This window comes from Electrona antarctica (genome assembly GCF_951216825.1).
Source record: "Electrona antarctica genome assembly, chromosome: 7".
Taxonomy (NCBI): Eukaryota; Metazoa; Chordata; class Actinopteri; order Myctophiformes; family Myctophidae; genus Electrona; species Electrona antarctica.
The window spans coordinates 40,651,887-40,675,421 of record NC_136812.1 but is presented as its reverse complement, the minus strand read 5'-3'; the positions used below and the strand labels follow the sequence as shown (position 1 = coordinate 40,675,421).

Sequence of the window (23,535 nt, the reverse complement as noted above, 5' to 3'; positions counted from 1 at the left end):
GAGCTTTTCTCAACTTTGACGCTTTTTTGCTGACTCTCCCCCCAACGCTGCAGTAGAGAACAGCAGTCACTGAGTCCTCTCCATGGACAGTGCATTGAACCTTGTGGCTCTCTGAGAACAGAGCAGCCAAAGTCCGCTGCTGATGTGAATTGAGGGTTAGGCGGTACAGTAGGAGAGATAGAAAGTATTCACATGCAAAACAGACCATGAGCTGGACTCCAGCCCATGATAGGACAGAAGGACGTTTTGTTTTTGTGGAGGACGGTTCTAGGCCATGACATCATGGCCAGATACAAATGTTTTATGTACAGAGACTGCTTAAGCAACAGGGGGCGCTGTAACATCCTCCATTCATTCAGCAGTTCTAAATAAGCCTCTCATATAGGCTGATTGCTGGAAGATTGGAGGGTGTAACAGCTAGGCTATTTCCAAAGGCATGAAGCTGCTGGAGTTACGTTTTTTTTTGTTGCCAATACAAGCGTAACATGATAAAATAAAAAATAAAAATATATATTCCCATTGTCTCTTACACGCAAAGGAAAACACAAAACGTCATCATTTCCGTTTTGTGAAGTTTGTTCAAAGCACCCACACTTCTACACTTCTTCAAATATTTGTACGCAGGATTCCCCCTACCCTCCACCCCCATTCAGATGCACAAGTGTTTTTTTAATTTTTACTACACACCTGTCACCAACACACACAGGTGTGTGAATAGTGCTTCTGGATGCTGCTGACTCAGCCAAGGAGATGCCTATGGTCAGTGTGACGCAGTACTTTGCAGACAAACGACTTCAACGTGCTTTTTGGAAAGAGTTTGGTTAGTGTTAGTTTGGTTAGCACATTTGTGCGTTTGGGCCTTTCAGCCACACACAAACGGCGTTTTCGGCCACTCAAACGGAGGTTTTTGGAAATGGATAAATAAGTGTAGATTTTCCAAAATATCCGGATCAGTGGATCCGTGTAGTCATGCGAAACTGAGCTTTTGAGAAACGATGACCGCTCATTAGCGCATATCATTTTGACTATACTATAGGTGAGAAATGCAGTGTGCGCCTGGAAACTACGATTGTTCATGTTTTTATATCACTGCGTTAATAAGTAACTTATCATTGTTGCATCAACTGCACCACGTCACCAGCGAGCAATCCAATATAAATAATAATATCAGCCTGTACAGCTAGTCCGCGGTGGCCACCAGATGAATTGTATTGGTGCGGAGGGCGAAGCTTGAATAATAGGTTTTAATTGCGGACCTACAGAGAAACTGTGGACGTGTGGCGTGGCGTGTGCATACTGCATAGCCATGTGAAACTATATTCTTGGGTAGGTAATCTCACAAAAAACATTTCCTGGTCCATAATCCTGGTCTCTAAACTAGCCTGAGTTGGAGGGGAAAGGAACTGGTCGGAATAACGTGTTCCTTCCACGTGCTACGTCCGGCCGGGGAAATTCCCCCCGTCAGGTGAAAAGGACTTGGACTCCTCATGCATAGAAGGAAGCATGAGGTCAGTCCACTGCCCCCGCAGGTTGGCAGAGGAAGTGTAGCGCCCAGGATTACATTAGATAATTGACACTGGGTGAAAAAATGGGTTGCAAAATAGAAAAAAAATTAACAATTTTCTTGTGCGTAAAGTTAGTCTTACAGCTACACCAGGGCACGCCACATGGATGTGAGAATCATGCATTTCCTTGCCTATTGTGACATCCCCTACGACGTGTTCATTGCGATGAAACATGACGAAACATGACGGTCGTATTGTTTCAGAGCCACGATAAGACATTATAGGCTAATGTTTTGTCAAAGATTATTAATTATAGACATGCCGTATTTTGCTCTCCGTTTCATGATCATGGTCATGGAGGGGGAGAGCGAGAGAGAGAGAAAGAGAGGTGTGTGAATGCAATCGCATCAAATAGCGTGGTTGGTGAGAAGAAAGTGCAGTGGGTCATGTCCAGTCGCGCACCGTGCACTGCACATGGCACATCTCTCCTAGCTGTTTAGGTAATAGGGCGCACCCTTGACTGCATGCATTCCGTTGTCACTGTGCCGACCATGAGAACGCTGTTCCCGAATATGTCCTGTATAGCCTACATTATAACGTGACATTTAGGCTACTATACACCTGACTCTGCTATTATTTTCTGTGCAGGACTTGCCAGAGCAATGATAAAGTGTCCATCATTGGGTGTATGAATGGAGAGATATGGAGAGAGAAGATCGAGTGTCAGGATTTGGAGATTCACGCACATAGCATGACATGCTGACAGACAATGCAAGAAGCATGTTCCACTTCCACTCAAAATGTAGGTGGCTTATATATATATATATATATTTTTTTAAATGCGGTACTTATTCATTTCCTTCATTAAAGAATATGTATTTGGCACCTCATAAGTGTAAATCAAATTTACAATTTACAATTGAAACCTGCTACTGCAGTGATTTCTCCTATGTTCAATGTGTTTCTGTGTTTGTGTGTGGACACGGATATCTTTGTCGTATGGGCAGGGATTTATTTTTTTAAACAGGGGACGAAAATATCCGTTTTGCAAAAGATCCATATACTGTAGGTATAGCCCAGGCCTTAGAGAGAGCTACAGCATTCTACAACTGTAGTAGAGAGAGGGAGAGAAACCTATGATCTGAATAGCCTTACACATTCTCTCATTGGGTTAGCTTAACTTCTAACCTGTCAAATAATAGTGAAATTAACCACTTTAAACCTGGTATCCCTATTTTGGGCATGTCATTATAGGCGAAAATATTAAAAGTTTTTCAAAATGATTCAAAAATAGCTAAAATAGCCAATATGCAAGTTCACTTTTTGTCATGATGGGGACGCTCTTGTAGATGTATATGTTTGCAATTTTTTCAACATACTATAACTTTTTTTCCCGTGCTTATAATAAATGAGGGAAAACAATATGCAAATGCTTAGGAATAGGATTTGCAGAGTTGGGATAAAATGGAAGATTTGTGGGCTGGGGCTTCTTTCTATACAGCAGCTGAACACCTTGCTCAGGAAGCTGTTTGCAATAACTTTCTCTCAGAGGAAAAACTGCAAAGTCTAGCTGTTTAGAAAATGCAGTGGCCAATAGTAGCATTTCCTTTTCTTTTGTTTTTCCTGATAAATCATGCAGGCAGACGTGTGTTCGTTGGTGAAAGATAAAGTGCTAATCTGAATGGGTCAACCCTGGCTGGCTGGCTTCTATTCATCACTCACAGATACCGTTGACTGCTGAATTCTTAGTTCTTTTCAACTCTTCTTTCTGCACCTCACAGTCTCCAGTAGGTTGGGTTATTCCACTTGACCTCTTCCATTTTGTGTTCCTGCACTTCACTGATAGATTTAGGTCAAAAAGACAGTACCGGTAAATTATACAACTTGTTGGCCTGAAGATCGGGTCTCCTGTTTTTTGCCTCTACACTAAATATATTTTCAGAAAATAGCACGTGGTAGTGAGCTTGTTCGCCAAATGTTCACCCCCAGAATAGGGACGAGACTACGCTAGGGTTCCCTTTAGGGTTTTGAACAGTCATAAAAGGCTCAGCAAAGTTAAGTTTGGACATTATTTATCAGATCTAAGTCAGACTGGCTTGGTGAAATTCTGTCCTAGTTGGCTGACCTTTGGCCATGGGCTTCCAGCCCAGATAAACAAATCCACCACAGACCCTAAAAAGATTGTACTGTAGGTCAACAACTGAACTAATTCCACATCCAGCAGCGAGAAGGGAAAAGTAGACCCTCATATTTAACTAGAAAAAGTGCCCTTCTGGGCACAGGTCTCCACCAGGAGGATAGGACGTGAGATGTTTGGCAAAATGTAATATAAACATGTTTTTTTTGTTTGTTAGTTTTTTGCAAGAATTCTCTTAATTTTGTAGAGGAAATGCAGAGCCAGATCACTCATAGCATGAGGATAGAATTTTGGATGAGCAGGACATGTGCAGCATTTTCTACAAAACGAGCTAGCCAATCAGTGTATAATCTGAGAAATCCAACAGACTCGTCTTGATCACATGACTACAGAGATCATGTGTACTGATTTGCGTGAGATTTGGATTAAATCTGTGCCTAACATAAGCAATATGTTTTGCAGAAATCGGCCTCATGGTGGCGCTATAACCGGCAGATGTGGAGGGATGCAGGGACAATGTTTTTCCATGGCCTAGGGAGTGCGCATACATAAATTGTATACAGATCGATGCAGTTATAGCTAAAAACAGGAATTGTTATAGCGCCACCATGAGGCTGATTTGGAAGAAAATTAGTGGCATGTCGTCCTCGGCCTAGTAGAAATGTGCGTGTATAATTTCACGGAAATTGCACACCGTTTGTGATTTGTGGCATTTTGTTCGAAACGGACCAATCATGTGAGCTTTGGAAGCCAATCTTAGCCAATCAGGATGGAAGATGGGAAATGGTGCAGATCCGTGTTGATCACATGACTATGGAGATAGTGTATACCAAATTGTGTGATGTATGGATGAAATTTGTACGAGTAATCTACAGAAATGTGTTTTGCCTAAATCGGCCTCATGGTGGCGCTATAACAGGCCGTTGAAGAATATTTAGGGCAGAGGTTCATCGTTGGCATCCAGGCAGTGTGTGTGCAAAGTTTGGTATGGATCGGGCCAACGGTGGCGGAGATTAGCTGGTAACGGACGGACGGAAGGACGGACGGACGGACGTACGGACGGAGTGCAAAACATACTCTCTCCCCATGCCTTCAGCCTGGTGGAGACAATAAGGTTATGGTTCATTGTCTTGCTCAAGGACTCTTTGAAAGAGAACAATGTCAATTGTGGGGGATGTGAACCTGTGACCTGCCTGTTTTATGCCAATCTCTCCAAACACAAAGACCACAAGGCTTGGTGGGAGCTACAGACTGAAACCCATCCATCAAGCTGATTGAATTAGCCTCTAGTGCAAACAATATCTGGACACAGTAGTCAATTCATATTGACAACAGTTATTGCACTGGACTGTAACTATTAACCACTTAGACCCTCTAGACTCAGTAAACTGGGCCTGAGGCGCTGTCCCACTCTACTGGGACAGCTTTTATTCTGTCCACACCAAATCTCTTCACCCCAAAAAATAGCTGATCTAGATCGGCTGACCCCCACTTATTATTATTTTTTTTTAATGTTTTTTTTTTGTGGCTTTCGCCTTTATTTTATATTTTTTATGGAGGGACAGACAGTAGGCTGACAGGAAATGGGGAGAGAGATGGGGGGGAAGACATGCAGTAAAGGTCGTCGGGATCGGGAGTCGAACCCGCGGCACACTGCCAGACTGGATTACCAGCCAAGGTGCCTGGACCACTGAGCCATGGCCCAGGCCTGACCCCCACTTCTTAAGACAGAATTGCGCTGTAAGCTTGTACTAGATCAGCCATCCAGAACATGGATGCTGGGTTTCAAGTGGTTAATGCTGGCATGCACATCCAGAGAAGAGGGGGCCAAATGTCACACTTCACAGCCAAGCATCTAACATTGATGACGTCACATCCATGCAGGCCCTTTTCTTTCTCCCAGGAAATGGGGGAGGAAGCTATTGACAGAGCACTTGACAGCGTGGCCGCGGCCAGCTCCACAGATAAGTCCTTATTGGCACAACATTGTCAGACTGCCAACACCACAGCAACGACGCCAACAAGTCCTCCATGAGGGGGCACGAGCCAGAGGAAGAGAGGGTCTTTTATTTTGCTTGTTTTGGAATGCTGCAACCTTTCACAAGATTTGGATGAGAATTTCTGTATTTATAATTGTATAAATATATATAATTATATATATATATATATATATATTCTTTTTTCCTTTCCTTTCCTATTGGTTTGCTTCTGTGTGCGATCGTTGGACATATTCCAATATTTGAGTCCAACACCCTTAAATTGTCAAGTCTTCCGTGCAGGGAAGTGGTTTCAAACTCCTTTCAAATAAAAAGAAAATAAACGACAACACAACAACAACAACAACAACCACCACCACCACCACACCGGTAACATTGCAAGGCAGGATGATCTAATTCAAATCTAGTAGCGATCATTAACAATCTTTTTTAGCAATCCACAGCCTCGCTGTCTCACAGTCCTGGCTGGTACTGCACGATGAGACAGTGAAGCTGATACAGGGACTGCTGTAGACTCCTCGCTGAGCGCGCTCGGGGGGCTCCTTCCAATAGCATCTTCGTCACGCACCAGCGGGGTTCATGTGTTGTTTTTGTACAGTATATGTAGATATGTAGGTATAATATTTGCAACAAGCATGTATGGATGTGTAGCAGGTCAAAAGCTAACATGGCAACAAGAGCAAGCTCCTGCCTGCCTGCCTGTCTGAGGGCTGTGCGTATATTATGCACCGAGACCAGCTGTACTTTGCACCCAATAAAAAGGTCCAGCGAGATATACAAGCTTTCAAGGTGTGAATAAGGTTGTGTGTCCACTGGGAACCGTTCCTCTAGGGCTAGTTGGCTTCGCTTCATAGAAAAGACCAAGCCTTGCATATTATTCCAACAGTGCTAAAAGCTTTAACGCCGTCGAGAGGAACCAAGCGTTAGCCACCAAACCCTATATACTAATACTATACACGCTAATTCCCTCATGTATTCCCCCCACCCCTCGTCTATAATAACATGCCCAAAATAGGGACACCAGTTTGGCTATTTCCACGGGTTGCCCAATGGACACAGAGGCTTAAGAGTATAAAGTGAGAGAAAATGAGGGGTGCAGACTGCATTGTGCGCGGTTCTTTACTTACCATACTGGCTATAGGGGAAGTCAGGCTGCCCAGTGGGAGCTTTGCTTAAGTCCTGAGTAGGTGTGGTTGCGGGTGCAAAACCCAGGGGCTGCGCTCCTGGCGTGGCGGGCGGGGGAGGGACTCCCGCCGGTGCGTACTGGTCACCTTGGGGCGTGCCAAAGCTGTAACCTGAACCAGAGCCAGTGAAGACGGCTGTTAAAAGAATACACCGACTGTTATTCATTTACACGGTTACTTCTCTTGCACAATTAATTACAAATATAGAGACACACACACACACAGGGGTAGTTCGTTAGGCCTGTTTTTAATCATAGCGTGTCCCAGAAGACCACAGTGGAAACAGGCCTCCGGGCTTTAAGGCGTCTTATTTTAATCCTTCTGAAATCTGTTTGTGTTCTGAAACCAGTGGTGTTTTCACCTTTTCACGTCAACAAGGACACCCAGATTGAAAATGTATTATGTATGTAAGACAAGATTTATGTTTAAATAAATAAATAAATAAATGAAACAAAACATTTAATATATTTTTTTTATTATTTTCAAAAATAGCAGATGTGCAAGCTCGCAGCGCGGCACGCACGTGATGTGCTGCGAGTTTGTACGTCTGCTATTTTTAAACAGACATGGTATAAAATATGGATAAAGAGGTTAAACTGATTGTGATGCTGTATTCTGGACGGGAACCCCTCTTGGGGTTCTGTACAGTATGTACAGTATTCAAAAATTCAAAAACTTTGATGCTGCCATATAAAAATGTGAAGTTTTTCAGAAAGCTTAGGTCAGGATTTAGAGGGCTTTTTAGAATCGGCCTCAGTCCAAAATGGGTTAACACATTTAGTTAAATGTGGTTCCAGGGGTGGGGAACCCCAGACCCCACTTTGACAACCAATGGTGTACATGGCATGTACTTTTGATGCAATGTACACTCAACACATTTTTAATAAAGCAATATTTCAATCAATCAATCAATCAATACACACAGACATACAGTATATATATTTTAAAATGCCGTTTGGGTCACGAGTCAATTTACACTGAATATATTGTTATTCCTCACACCTCCCAGTGTGTAAAGACGTTTCGACTGACAACATACAGGTATTTTCTATCAATTCCACGCCCCCGTGAAGGCTTGAATTCATGGGAGATTGTTTTTGGTTTTGTCGCATTCCCATTCCCAAGCCAATAAGATGGGGTGGACTCCACTGGTCATCAAATGATTGGCTCAGGAAGGCTGACACTTTTTAAATGTCACCAAATAACTACAGCCAAACCGATATCACTTTGGCTGATATATAAGGTATATGCCATTATGTGACATTGGCGTTTTGATGATATTGTATTGTTACTGGCAGTTAAGCAGCTGATGTGTCCCGATTTCTACCCCAATTCAATTCAAAGGACTTTTATTGTCATGAGAAAACATATGTTTACATTGCCAAATAAGTGTCACATTGCGTCGGTATATACATGTTAAGGGAATAAATATTTTTGAAGCAAAAAAGCACCAATCTTTTGCAGTCATTTTGGGACAAAAAGCTGCATTTTCCACAAAACTATTTAAATAGTGTACAAAATAAAAAGTGTGAAGGTCGCATCTCTGTTTACATGTACAGTAGGTCTACCCACTTACGACCTGGCCTCGCTATTTTGGGCATGACATTACCGCTATACAGTAGGTGAAAATGTTCTTAGGGCTTATAAGCGGTTAAATAAAACCAAGCATTGGGTGGAACTGCACACATAAGTGGTTGATAGAAGAGAGCTCAGCTACACTGGATGCTGTTTGTTACAGCTGTCTCAGTAGCTGCTCGGGTTAGACACATACATCAGTCACAGTCAAATATACCAGGTCATATCTCACCCAGATACAAAGCCCCTGAAGCGACTAAGCAACAATATAAATGTACTTTCATGCTATCCAAGGACAACCTGCACGCTCTGTACTGTATCCAGTGGTGGAAAGTACATTTACTAAACCCATTTTGACCTGAGATCAGATTCTAGAAATGTCTTCTACATCCTGACAGTTTTCTGAAAAAGCTATGTTTCTGTCAGTCGTTCTTCGATTTTTCAAAAATAGCAGACCTACAAGTTCGTAGCGCGCCACTCGGTGGCGCGCTATGAGCTTAGTGGTTTATAGTGGTTTATTTTGCAATAATGAGGATTTAGCAATAATGAAATTGTAAGTCGTCATCATCCCGCTTATTACGAGACTTTATAATAATGTGGATCCAAAATATGAATTTGTATGGTTGGATGACTCGGAGAAAATGAAACGTCTCTTTCCAATATGACGTTTTTTCATTTGCTTAATTTCTTGAAAAAAGGCCTGGTCAATGGAGGATAGCTTCATTCAGTAGAACCTGTTTTATCATTACAAAAAAGAAACCATAATTTACAAAAATATTTAGCGCTCGGGTGGCACAGAGGTAAAGTCCCTGCCCACCACCGCGGTGGTTGTGGGATCGCATCCACCATGGTGCAACAGGCTTTGTCGGGTGTCTATACGAACACAATTGGAAAGCAGGGCAGGGAGGGTGATAATGGTCGTTGCATGTACTGCACTCCTACGGGTTGGGGCAGCATCTGTCAGCAGGGAGTGTTGGGCGGGAGGAGTAGGACGAAGGCAATGCGTCCTCCTGGTGGGGGCTCCTCATTGGCAGGTGAGCCAGTAGGCAGTGACAACACAGAAATGTGTGTTGGGAGGAATCAATTGGCATAACAACTAAATTGGGGATAAAAAGGGGGTGAAACTAAATTGGCTACTCAACAAAAGTACAATATTTGTCTCTGAGATGTAGTGGGGTAGAAGTAAAAAAATAAAAAAAAATACTCCAGTAAAGCAAAAGTACCTGAAAATTGTAACGTAAGTACAGTACTTAGTTACTTTCCACCACTGCTTGACACCAGCGACTGACCGATGCTTCCGTGCAAATGAATGAATCAACGTGTGAGCAGTAGCAGTACTGACCGAACTGAGGTGTTGTGCTGTATCCCTGCGTGGGGTAGCCCTGAGGTGCTGCGAAGCCCCCGGTCGGGGCGGTGGTCACCAGGAATGCGTTGAATGGAGACGGAGGCTGGGCAGGGGTCCCTCTGCCTGCTGTTAAAGGTGGTCCGTACCCGCCTGAGGCAACACAGAGGATGGAGGTAAATAATCTGTTGTTGTTGCTGCTGTGCCAAGTAATTCTTGAATGGCTGCTACAGTTGGAGGCCATCGATATTGTCCTTTTCTTTTTGCTGAGGTTTGCGTGATCTGCACAAAAGGACAGTTAACCCATTTTGGGCGGGAACCCCTTTTGGTGTTTTAAACATTATGTTATAATTTAGCTATTGAAAAATAGCAGATCTACAAGCTCATAGCGCGCCACCGAGTGGCGCGCTACGAGCTTGTAGGTCTGCTATTTTTGAAAAATCGTTTTTTTTAAATTTTGAGGTCAGGCCTAAATGGGTCAAATGATAAGGGACAATATCGGTGGCACCCAACTGTAACTGGCTGGAGGATGCATGCACAGTACTGTACTGTATGTAAACAGTAACACAAAGCAGGCTACCTCGGGCGTACAGTAATAGTATGCACCTTAAAATCTCTCAATGTTGATTCAACTCAGCGAGTGTACAAATGTAACCAAATAATGTGTCCATTACGCTCTCGGAGTTACAAATGGATAAATTAATGTGGCATTGAAATGATTTCAAACTCATTTTCAACATATACTGCAGATATCTCCAGGTAATTGAATGCTATTAACAACACTGTGCACCCTTAAAGATTCTTCTGAATGATAAACATTGGGTAATGAGTTTTGTGGCGAGATGCTCAGCTGAACTGAAGAAATGATTAGACCAACGACATACAATAGGTTTGACTTGGTTTCTTATATAATAACACAATTTAGAGTTCATAGTAATGGATTCAACATCTTAAAATGAACCCCAGAGTATCTTCATTCAGATGCACACAGAACACACAATACAATATTGATCCTTTTAATCACTGGGTCTGTGCACATATTTCCTGGGCAAGTGCATGGGATTTTAGCAAGCTACTGGGGGTTCAGTTGGAGGTAATGATATGAAACCTAGCCGAACCGCGGCGTAGGGAGGGGAGGAATCATTTCAGGGCTGCCATCTGTCCCAAGCAGCAAGTTATCAGGGACCTCAGCCATTGCAAATATGAACTGATAACACGTCTTGTTCAACTGACAATACCTCGTTGGCCATCGCCGATACAGAACACACAGGCAATGACACAAGACTTTTCAGATAAGTGAACGACACATGACAAAAGACATAGATCCCCCCCCCCCCCCCCCGTTCAAGCACTACCCAGTTGAGTTACACAACAGTGTTGATTTCGTCCACTAAAACTGTCAACGAAAAATTTGTAAAATCAGCCATTACGCCGCCAAAATATTGTTTTGAAGACAAAATCAACTGTAGATTTTGTCAACTGAAATCGTATACCGTATTTAGTTTGCTGTCAAAATCAACACTGTTAGACAAGACATGCAACTGTGTGAAAATAATAAGAAGCAGTCCTTCGGGACGTTAAACGAGGCGGCGGTGGCTCAGGGGTAGAGTTTCTGGATGGTAACCGCAAGGTTGCCTGTTCGAACCCCGGCTCCCCCAGAGTTGGTGTCGAAGTGTCCTTGAGCAAGACACTGAACCCCTAATTGCTCCCGATGTGCTGGCTAGTGCCTTGCATGGTTTCTGCCGCCATCGGTATATGAATGGGTGTATGAATGTGTGTGTGTGAATGGGTGAATTGATGCACAATCTATGTAAAGCGCCTTGGATAAAGGCGCTATATAAATGCACCATTTACCATTTACCATTTAAACATGCAGAGGGTAGGGTACATACCTATTGGTTGACCTGTAGTCGACACCCAGACTCCTTGAGAAGGAGAGGCGACAAGGAAAGGAAAGCAAAGGTTAAACTGAGGAAAAACAAGCTATATACAAAATGAAGTGGTCCCTTATTCATGTTGGACATTTACAAAGTCACTGACCCAGATGATAAAACAGAGTTTGGCATCTTTAACCACATTAACCCTGGTGTCCCAATTCTGGGCATATAGGCAAGCTCACCGTAGAGAGCTTGTAGATCTGCTGTTTTCACTATATGCCATATAACCTAACAAGTACATAACATGACTATGACTAGTCTTATGAAACTCATAACACGATTAGACATCTCAACGTAGTCCGCCCACATTTGAACGATTTCGATACAATTAACAAGACTATAACTTTCGGTTTCAGAGGACTCACTATATTCTAATAATGACCACAACAAGACTTTAAATCACAGATTTTAGGGAATGTCTGTTAGCTCTACCAGTTGGCACACTGACCATAATGTATGCTGACCATCATGTCTCACCTCTCTCTGTCCTAGAGTTCTCTCTACAACTCCACTATCTACAATGAATGCATAACGTAAAACAAAACGACTAGTTAGTGTCGTTAATCCCTGCGCAGTATGTGCTCGCTGACTGGAGTCCCCCAAGGCTCTATACTAGGCCCCTGCCTCCCCCACCACACACACCAAATATCTTTGCCGAAAATAGACGATCTACAGGCTCACAACGCAATCATACGCTGTGAGGCTTGTAGATCTGCCATTTCTGCCGAACGTCCCCCCCCCCCCCCCCTCCCCCTGAACAGGGATGCTGGGGTTCGTGCGGTTAAGAGAGAACTAGCCGTGCTGTTTGTTGTTCTCCGTTCCAGTCGGCTCTGGGAGCCGGTCCCACTCACCCTGTGGCCCGTACGTCTGTTGCCAGGCCTGGGCAGGCTGTGCCGTCCAACCATTAGCTGCGCTCAAGATGCCCCTGGGTCCCCATTGGCCGGGCCCGAGCTGGCCGGGAGCTTTGCTGTCGCGCGGCTCCGCCTTCTTCACTTCAACCTGGACAAAGGACAATAAGAGGGGACAGTTTGCCAGACCCGTTGACAGTCTCTCCAATCCATCTCCGCCTCCTAACACACCTGCCCTTACCTAGCAAACTCACATTTTGAAAATGTCTGAACATTTTTGGGGGGTTGGGGGGGGGGCGGGGGCGGGGGGGAGGTGGGCAGCTTCAAAAGCTTAAACTTTTCTTATCTGGGATAAATGTAGGACAGCTATTTAAATTAATATTACTGTAATGTAGCGGAGTTATGTTGCTATGTTTCTCAGGTGCTAAATGACTACTTTACTGTTTCTCGTTTGATAATTAGTGTTTGAATGAAAATACATACACATTGCTAAAAGCTGGTCTCCAGATCAGTGTGTACTGCTGTAAACTGTACCTGAGAAACATAGGATTATATATTTCCTTGAAAGAACTAGCCTATATCGCATAAAGATATCTAATGGAAGGTTAAGACTTACCTTTCTCCGGCTAACGCTTAGAGATAATTTTCTATTTTACTTGAAGTAGAGTTTTTAGGGGGAAATGGATGTAGAGACAGAATTGCATCTCAGATCTAACATAATAAATACAAGGAAACATGCAGATAAAACAAATGAACAGTCCTATAGTCGATTCAAAATCAAATCTTCATACTGTGTCAAGGAAGGGTCAATCTTTTCAATGAAGACCAATTGAATGATAACCTTGCATTACAATGAGATGGACACACAACAGGAAGGCACAGTTTGTATACAGTTAAAAGCAGAGATATTGGTAAAGTGAGTAAAAGCTTATTTGTTTTGGCCGTTATTGTTTCAACATGGAGGTCAAACCATGCAGCTATCAAAAGCTTACAGCCTATTCTCAGACTCATCTTTTGCTTGTGTAATCCAAGCTGATTCAACAGCTTAACCTCAGCTGAACCTAATTGTGCCATTACTACAGCTTTCTGATCTATTCTACAGTAATACAATTTTACTGTTGCATCAGTTAGTTGTGATATGATGATATCACATGATGACGCATTACCCCCCACCCCCCCAAAAAATGTGTAAATAGGAAAAAAAAATATTTTCGCTATTAGTCGTACAACAAAGTATAGAGGGCTTAAGTCGTTAAGCACATGCATCCATACAGTTGGTTAGTGGTTGAGCTACGTGCTTATCATGGTGCCCCAGTAAAGATAAGTTTCCTGGCAGTAACCAGCATAGAGATGGCAGCAGTTAACCAGAGCAGAGAAACAGGCTGCAAACTAAAGGGGAGCCAACCATAAATAGACCAGCAGGGTTGAGTTATTGGGGTCACCTTGCAGGAGGAAAAAAAAGAGAGAGAGAAAAAAAAAACGAATCGCAAATTCCTCCCTGTGCTTTAAGGTGGTGCCACTTCCCCCGGCTCCCCTCTTCCTTCTCTGTCGACCTAATTACGCGCACATGCTAGCACCAGGCGGGGCTCCCCCCCCCTCCTCCTCCCTGTCTCCGCCGGCATCGCGAGCGAGGCGAGTTACCTGGGCTACTTCTCCCGTGGGTATCGCCACTATATGCGAGTGATGGATACCGTGACTCCTGTACACTCCCCAACAGCAGAGCTGGGAATTTGTTCCACAGTTTGATGTGCTCCAATTTCTAATTTTGTAACTTATATCTCCACTGCCTCTCTGCAAGTCCCAGCGCGAGGTAATGTCAGCTCAAGAACAATGGCTCAAGTCAAGCTTTCGATTCCTGCTGGAAATCAGGCCGGTCAAGGAGATACCGTCGCTGACAGGCGGAAAAATAGTATCTCCAAATCTGTTACTTTTCCCAAAATGGAAATATAAATAGCCTCCGTTCCCATGGATCCAATGTAGTCCCAAGCTCTTGTTAATACTTTTCATTGGTTAAATATTTCTAAAAATCCACAGACACGGCACCCGGGCACTGGCGCAGTGGCAACGTCCCTGCTCACCACCACGGAGGTTGTGGGTTCGAATTCCATTCGCATTCCAGCGAACACAATTGGCCCGTGTTCGGGGGGGCTGGGGGGTGAGCCAGGCGGGGAGGGTGTTATTTGTCACTGCATGAATTTCTACGGGCTGGGGCAGCATCTGTCAGCCGGAAGTGTTGAGTGGGGGGAGTAGGACGAAGGCCCTACGTCCTGGTGGGGGCTCCTCACCGTCAGTAGGATACGACAGCAATGACAACACAGAAATGTGTGTTGGGAGGAATTAATTGGTATAACTACTAAATTGAGAAAACAGGGCTAAAAATAACTGTCAACTCTAAAGAAAAAGAAGGAAAAAACACACTTTTTACATCTACAAGCTCCCAAATGTCAGCGTTGTCTTGCAAGCCTGTAGATGAGCCATTTATGGCATTTGTGTTACTTTTGCGTGACACCGTTGTACGACAAAGTGGGGCATTCATTTACAAAGAAATGTTTAAAAGTTGAACTATGGAGATACAAGGTTTCTGCCTGACAGCAATCATGATACGCTAGTGGAGTAGCGTAGACGGAAGGACAGATCGCTTACATTCTAAATGACGTTTGGCCGGGACAAATTAAAACCGCACATAATTCCATTCCTGGCCATATTTCTACAGTTTTCCAGTTTTCCAGACGTATTTGCATTAAAACCCATTAAAACCGGAAAGGCATCTGTATCATTTTTTTATTTGTCAAAAATAGCAGATCTACAAGCTCACAGTGTGTCACTTCTTGCCACACTGCGAGCTTGTATATCTGCTATTTTTGAAAGATCTTGAAACTACTGGTTTATTAGGCATTTGTAGAATCTGCCTCAGTTCTTAATGGCTTAAAATAATAAATAATAATAATGACAGTGTTTTTGGGAGCATGTGTTGTCCTGCAGGTCTAGGATCAAATCCTCCCTCCTGTCTCTCCTCTATGGCGTCGCCTTCTCAGCTTTCCTACGGTCTGCCCCTCTCTCTCTCTCGTTAAAAACAACAATATATGCGTGGAAGAAGGCCTTGTGTAATGCCTTAATAAGGGTGTTTGCTTAATGGTTCTCTTAAACCCACAAATCATTACCGTCTGCTTGGAGGGGGGGTGGGAGAGAGAGAGAGGTTGTACAAGGTTCTCCTCGGCTATCCCTAGGGAACCGATATTAATTATCTCTACTGGGAGGACGGAATGAAAGAATAAGTGGTTTGAATAGGCTTTTAATGCAGTGTGTACTGATGGACCCTGAGCACACTTTGTGCCAAGGTATTTGCAAATAAGTGTTGATGGTTAAAATCGCATCCTGCTCAGGTACCTGTTGGGCGAGGTTTGCCACATTGCACAACTGGAGAGCTATAGAAAAGGTTAAGACCATGATCACAGGAATACTTTTCTGTGACCGACAACCTGCCTGCCTGACATAATCAACCGTCATAACGCAGGCGGCAAACCCCGCCCACCTGGTGCTCAAAGTAGGTTAACACGAACGGCATTAATTATTTGCAAATATCATTTCCACCGAGGGTTGACACGAAACCAGTCCTTTGGGAACGGCCCTTCTGTTTTGGTACTCAGAATTGATCGACACAGTATGGAGATTTGTCAAATGAGGTCACTTAATAATTGAGATTTTTCTTTAACTTTTTAAATAAAACATGTTGGCGTATAACAAAAAAAAAATAGTGACCTTCCAACAAAACAACAACAGAACTTAAATAAAAACAGAACTGATAGACGAGACCAATCCTTTAGGTGATTTTTTGGGGAAAACAAATCAAAATATTGTGCTATCTTGCTAAATTGATCATTTGCGGCTCCCATCATCAATTGCCGATATCAGAGAATAGCTTAATGTACAGCTTAAAGTACTAACACAGTATAGACAACCTAAAGGAGAGGTCAATTTAAACAAAGCCTTGGGCGACTACAAAATCTGTACACAGAATTTCAGCCTAATGAGTCTTTTCTGGGCAGAAAAGCACAGCTATACTGTACATGTGAGAACAAAAAGGGTTATGTACCAGTAAACTAAAGTCAGTGACCCCGGTTACACTTACAAAAATAAGTTGTTAAACTAAAGAGGATTTTGTTAAGGGATCAGCTGTCGTACGAGGGAGCAACACTGTGTCCATGTTATTAAGGATGGGACGATAATCTTATCGCGGAGATTTTAATTCATTGTAAAGCTGAAGCTGCATATCCGGTACCACTTAAACCCTCTAGAATTGGTAAAACGTGCCTGTAAAGAACGTACTTCATACAGTCTTTTTTCACTCTCTACCGTCCAAATCTCTGCCAAAAAAAGCCGATCTACAAGCTTGTAGAACGGCTATTTTTGGCAAACGTTCTGCCCCAGAATAGGGATGCTGGGGGTTCAACTGGTTAACAAAAGTGACACTTTAAGAGTTTTAAGCATTATCGCGATAGAGATTATCGCGATAATATCGCTAATCGCAATATTTTTTTCCCACGATAATCGTGACATGTCGTTGTCACATCGTCCCATCCCCACGTATGAGGGAGCGTTGTGTCGTTGTTCAACCTCTACATCGTTGCTGTCGGACGGGCCTCGTATGTCCAACACTTTTCAGGAAATGGAAAAAGAACAATCGTTCCATTCCAATGGAATACTTTGCATTGGTCAGATATTTATAAAACCAACAGACAAACTTAACCACTTTCAACGTGGCATCCCTAGATAGATAAAGTAATACACCCCTAGGTTTGTTTTTAACTAGCAAAAATGGCAGATCTGCAAGCTCACGACACCTTGCGATGTGATGTGTAATGAGCTCGTAGATTGGACATTTTCACTACTGTGCTCAACACGGTCATAAGATAAGAGTATAAAATAGGGTATTCATTCATGAAGAAGAAAATCATAAAAATATTAAATATGGACATACAACGATTCTGTCCGACAGCAATGATTTTAAGACAGAGGCGACTGATGTACCGTATGGACATCAGAAAGAGTTTCACCTACAGTACAAGTTTTGGATCAGTAATTCTCAATGGGTCGCCCAAGCCTCCGTGTGATCTGGAGGGGTAAAATAAAACTACAACTACACACTTTTTTGCCCATGATGTCGTGAAAATGCATGTTGACAGCCTGGTCCACTGATTGTTCGGCCTCGAAAGTAATAAATCCAAAACCTAGCCAACGACGAAGAGTGAATCAAGGTAGCAGGGAGGGGGGGAGTTGTGACAACACAAGATGAAGAACAGTATTGGGATTCAGCAAAGTTAGGATCCATCAAGACTCGAGCTAGAGGCTCCCAGGGTTCAGATGATGTCGCAGGCTTCTTAGAGGACAACACAAGTCTAAGACTACAGGCTTAAAGCACGGATGCATTTTTGTGTTTGTTTTGTGCTTACATACCGCACAGCAGAATACTGCGCATGGCACGCAAATATAAAAGTATGCCTCTTCACATCTATAAGACTACTGCCTTAGAGGTTCATAGGCACAAATTGGACCAATGATATGCTGTGTTACTTCATGCGGTTTCATCCAAACCCTGCCTTGATTAGTCCCGTGGAATATTGCTGTGCAGCACACACTGGCAGCAGCCAACTGGTTAATGCATAACAAAAATATGGAGAAACAGAAATTGTACAATGCCTAAAGCTTTCTCCAAGCTTTCCCAAATTTGCTATCAGACTTTGAGTCAGCCAGGATTAAGCCTAAAATGGAAAGAAATTACAATATTGCTCACAACAGCAGCACAAAGATATAGGCCATTTATTGGTTTCCAAATGTGCTTGGCGGTGCTTATGTTGCTGTAGAGTTAATATGGTGAATGGACAAAGTTCTCATCAGAAAGACACAAAATGTGGTCTGGATCCATACTTCCAAATCCAAATGATCTCATACTAGACTTACTACAGCTTATGATCATATAAAGAGGCATTTCACCAGTACAGACATACAGTACAACAGAAATGAAATTTCCGTGTCACTTAGCAGCCTTCCGGTTAGAGTGTCTGCCCTGGGCTTGGGTGTTTGGGGGGTTCGATCCCTGGCCGAGTCATAACAAAGACATGTAAAAACTGTACACAATGCCGCGCTGCTTGGCACTCAGCATCAAGTGTTGGATTGGGGGTAAGGCCTTGCGACATACCAGAGTCATGTCCAGGAGGTAGGTGTGTGTGTGTGTGTGTGTGTGTGTGTGTGTGTGTGTGTGTAGGTACATCATGGCTGGGGATGTACTTTTTTCATCAAGCTGCCTCACACTACAGAAACAGGAGACAGGCTCCTGAACTATGGTCCACATGGCACGGTCTGGAACCGTTGGCTCCCAAGGTAACTACATGCGTTTCACTTCCATTAGTTATTTGATAGTAAATCTTGGTTTTGCTTTAATTCCTTAAAAGCCCAAAATCACTGTACCGATTATATAAAGCAGCTTAGTAATTTGAAACGTATAGCTTCCCCGCAGCATACCTCAGCGAGGTTTGAGGCCATGCTATTTTGATCAATCCACTGAGCTGTATATGATAGTTGATACTATATGGAGTGTTCGCCATGATGGCATCCCTGAGAGGGCAAATGAGTGATGAGTTTCGTCATGACACTTAATAGTTTTTGGCCTATGGGTGACGTTATGTGGAGCATACATCAGCCACGTGTTGAGGGGGAATACCCTTTTAACTAGTCATGATTAACCACAGCTGAGGATCCAGTGGGCCACTTCATCATGGCCAACGGAGGCTATTCAGAGCAGCAAGTGTTCTGCAGCACAAAGTGAACCACTGCAGTGATCCACTTTCAATTGGACTCACTTTTCTCCGTGGCAGAACTGGGTTGTGAGCACATCTCCACTTGGGGAGCTAACCTGATTCCAATTAAGTGTCCTATGAGAGAGAGTGCCGAGAGTTTTTTGAAACATTCAAATATCAGGCCAGGCATTCCCAAGGCCTCGCAAACTACTATTAATATCATCAATCAATGACCTGTCCTTAATCGGAATTTTAAAAATAAGATTTGCCCGTTTACGACTTTGACACGTCTCACCGAAGCCCGATTCCAACTTCGGCACAACGGCATCGCCCGCCGAAAATAGTCGTGAGCCGATAGCTCACAACAGACCTACAAGCTCTCAACCCGTTACGTGTGACACCGTTGTGCGACGGAGCATAAATTAAGACATTACACAGATAATACACCATTGCCACACACTGTTAACTTGAAGATCTGTTCTTGTCAGCAAGTGTCTAAATTCAGCTATACCATATATGTTGCATTTACATTCAAAATGTACAGCTACAATTGTGTTTGTAGATCTACAAAAACAAATTTTCCATTTGATGAGCAAAGTAGAGTCAAGACTTTGATCCAGTTTCTTTCATGATGGAACTTTGTAAACACCACATTTTTACCAATATATAGACATATTTGTTTTGTTTTTTTTCGTTTTGGGGAGTGGGGGGGGGGGTCCTTTTTGCATCTGGCCTGTACCTCTGTGATACCAGTCAATGCACAATAACCTACAGGAGAAAAGACAAATCTTAAAAAAAGACACGGTTAATCACATTCAAACCATTCACAAGGAGAAGGGGACAGAAAAAGAAAAGTAGAAAAAGGCTTACTTACAAAAATACTTAACTTTCTACATATGGGAAAACACACACTATGCCATTTAAGATACAGATATCAATTAAGTCTACGTGTGACAATAAAGAAAACTTATTTAAAATGTTGAAAAGTCTAATGATTTTTAGGAAAAGAATATTAAATTGTTTATCATACGATTTAAGTAATGGTCGTTACCGGTGTAATACATCATGTTAAACTCCAATGACAAACTATTCCAGTTTTATCCCAAAAGAAAACCCTGAAAGGGTGTTGAGGGAAGCAGTACGGCACATGGCCGCTGCATGAGAGGAGATGAAACACAGAGGCCTGCTGCTGGTTCAGACATTTAGCGTACGTACTGTATGAACCATGTGCTCCTTCGGAGTCTCGAGGACCCGTGTGCGAATCCGGCTGTGTGTCATGTCTCGCATGACTCCCTCCCTTCTATCTGACCTCTATTTCCTGTCTCTCTACACACTACAACCTAGTGAGGCAAAAAACGATTGCTGAAACAAGCGTTGACATTATCTAATCCAACTGATCAGTCCATCTTTAACTGTCGCACATGCTCTTAGCCAAATGACAAACTATATACTCTTATATAGTTATAATAGGCCTACTCTTGGGTGAACTTTCGGCGAAGAGATTTGGTGTTGAGGGAAAAGGTGGAGTCTTCACAGTTCACTTAGATATTGAAAGACAAATGGCTAATTAATGTGTTAATTATTCTAATTATCTTGATTTAAATGAAATGCAGAATGTTATACTAATGTCTGCATTTAAAACTGCAAAAGCTCTCAGATCTTATACGTTAGAGGGTATTTATGCAGCCATCATCATCATCTAGTATGAATGACGATACGGCAGCTTGTCGACAACAAGCGTCTGCCTACAGGGACGAGGTCAGAACACTGGCACTCCGGCGTCAAGAGAACAACTTCATTCTCAACATCAACAAGACCAATGAGCCGAGTGTGGGATATAGGAGGCTGAGGCGAAAACGGCGTTGCAACCAAAATGGACAGTGACTCACGCACATGGTGAGAAACGCACAGCAACGCCTACACTGGTTCTGTCATCTGAAGAAGTTTCAAGTGGGCCCCACATCCTCAGGCTGTTCTACAACTGCACCGTCGAGAGCATCCTGTTGGGCAATGTCACCTCCTGGTATGGGAACTTCACCAGCCTCGAATGGAGATCAGTACATCGAGAGAGGTGAGATTCCCTCCCTCCAGGACTTGTTCGAGAAGTGATGCGTTGTCACTGCTAAGCGAATCAAGGACACTCGGCAACCCGGCCACAACCTGGTCATGCCACTATGCCGACCACAGCCAGGGAAGCTCTGCTTTTGTATAAAGAGCCAGAACTAGATTTATTCCCCTTCCTCGTACAGCTCATACAAAAAATAATTTCACTCGCTTTTGTACACGCATAAACCTGTGATGTGACAATAAGATTGAACAATCAGCATGACAAATGCAGTGCATGTACCATAATACCAGATTATGGCATATAATTATGGCCACTACAACGTCACAGATGGAATAATAAAAACAGCTGATGCAAAAAACTGAATGAAACTGGGACAAATTCTGTCCCACAAGGTCATGAAAGGACACGGTCATGTTCCACGTACCAACATGCCTGCATGACCAAAGATCAGATCATCTTGTCTACGTTAAAGTCCACTGCAGCCTATAGTGCACAGACCATATGCTTCCGGCGAGCGCGAGGACCCGGGTTCGAATCTGACTCCCGTCTTTTTCTCACACATCTCTCCTCTCTCTGCCCATGGTTTCCTGTCTGTCTCGCTACGCTGACCTATCCGACTGAAATATAAAATGGCAAAAATAAATCCTGAAAAATTACGAACAAGATGTTCCCAGCCGTTATGACTCACAACATTACATTATCTGAGTTTGTATTAGGGGGGGGGGGGGGGCTGATTTTTTTCCGTCATTGGGTCAGAACAGTTTGTCATGAGATTTTAAGATGGTGAAGGTATGGACAGGGGGTGGGGTGGGTGGGTTTGGAGGGAGGGAAGGAGGGGGGGGGGGGTGGTTGAAGAACAGGATCAGCTTTTACCTCGGGGCCTCTGCTTCTCTGCATCATAGATCATAACCACCTCTGTGACCTTCAACAGAACAAAAGGAAGAAAAAAAAACACCGGCTCCATTTAGAATACATCTGTTCATTCATTATTTGCCGTCTCACTTCTGACTCCTCAAGCTCATAGTACTTAGCTGCCAGATTTGCCGCGCACCCGAAAATAGTCAAATCTACAATTTCACGATTGGCTATTTTCGGGCACAAACAAGGCACCATAAACCGTCCGCTGTTTTATGACAGGTATGACACCGCCTATTATTGTAACGATTGACCCTGCTCAATGTCACAGGCACTCAGGCATTGGCTCTTTATAATGAAGTGAACAGACGTGAACGTTAATGGCGGCCCGGGCGATACTCACCACTCCAAACCTATTGAAATAGTCCCTGAGCTCCGGCTCGCCGCAGTTATGGGGGATCCCACCGACAAATATCTTCTTTGATTTATTGCTATCGGCTTTGCTGCCCTTCTGCAAGACAAAACAGGAAGTGTATGGATTTCAGGGTCGTGGTATAAAAAAAAAGGGATTACAATGGAATGGACACCCTGAACTCTGAGAGTGTACAAATGGAACCAAATGGACCATTATTTCAGGGTTGTGCATAAAAAAGGGAATACAATGGAATGGACACCCTGAACTCTGAGAGTGTACAAATGGGAAAACATTGACCCGTAAGGGTCCATTTGGTTCCATTTGTACACTCTCAGAGTTAAATGAACACTGAGGATTTGTACTGTGGAGGCACTTAGCCGTCATCTAGTCAGACAGTAGAAGCAGGGGAAATTAGGTTCTCTTCTTGCCCTGGGGTATAATTCTTAACATGTCATGTCAATGCAAACACTCGCCTCCACGGAGAGCTGGTACAATCCACTTAATTCTGAATTACTGGGCGTTTCGCCACCGCTGTGTATACGTCTGCGCTGCGCTCATGCACCATATAGGCCTAGAAGTGCTTACGCCATCAATAACTTTTAAAGAACTGCGTGTGTCTTCTATTTCCTTAGTAATAAGAAAAAGGAAGACGTACAAAGGACTTAATGTAACTAGATGTCAGCGAACGCTGTCCCTTTTGGTAGACAAAGAGGGCCTCATTCACAAAAAATATATAAATAAATAAAAGATTCTTACGACATAAATGTTACATTATTGGCTTATAGCCAATAATGTGATTTAACAACATGCTATATTAAAGCCACAATCAGGAGCCTGGATTGTGTGTTGCCGGAGAGACTCCTGGAAAATGATTGTAC

The 23,535-nt window shown here is 43.2% G+C and overlaps 1 protein-coding gene across 6 annotated transcripts in view; it reads right to left on the bottom strand.

The window, feature by feature from the left end:
- The window catches only part of dazap1 (DAZ associated protein 1), a 35,356-nt gene that overhangs the window by 5,003 nt on the left and 6,818 nt on the right, over positions 1 to 23,535 (bottom strand). For 3 of the 6 annotated variants that reach the window (XM_079504911.1, XM_079504913.1, XM_079504916.1), the window contains exons 5-11: positions 22,646 to 22,753; positions 22,261 to 22,309; positions 17,671 to 17,753; positions 12,529 to 12,676; positions 11,633 to 11,665; positions 9,741 to 9,893; positions 6,767 to 6,958 (exon numbers count right to left, since the gene is read on the bottom strand). In XM_079504911.1, coding sequence (XP_079361037.1) covers positions 6,767 to 6,958; positions 9,741 to 9,893; positions 11,633 to 11,665; positions 12,529 to 12,676; positions 17,671 to 17,753; positions 22,261 to 22,309; positions 22,646 to 22,753 — 766 coding nt within the window. The remainder of the gene's footprint in view (positions 1 to 6,766; positions 6,959 to 9,740; positions 9,894 to 11,632; positions 11,666 to 12,528; positions 12,677 to 17,670; positions 17,754 to 22,260; positions 22,310 to 22,645; positions 22,754 to 23,535) is intronic. The other 3 variants (XM_079504912.1, XM_079504914.1, XM_079504915.1) reach the window with 2 other exon arrangements.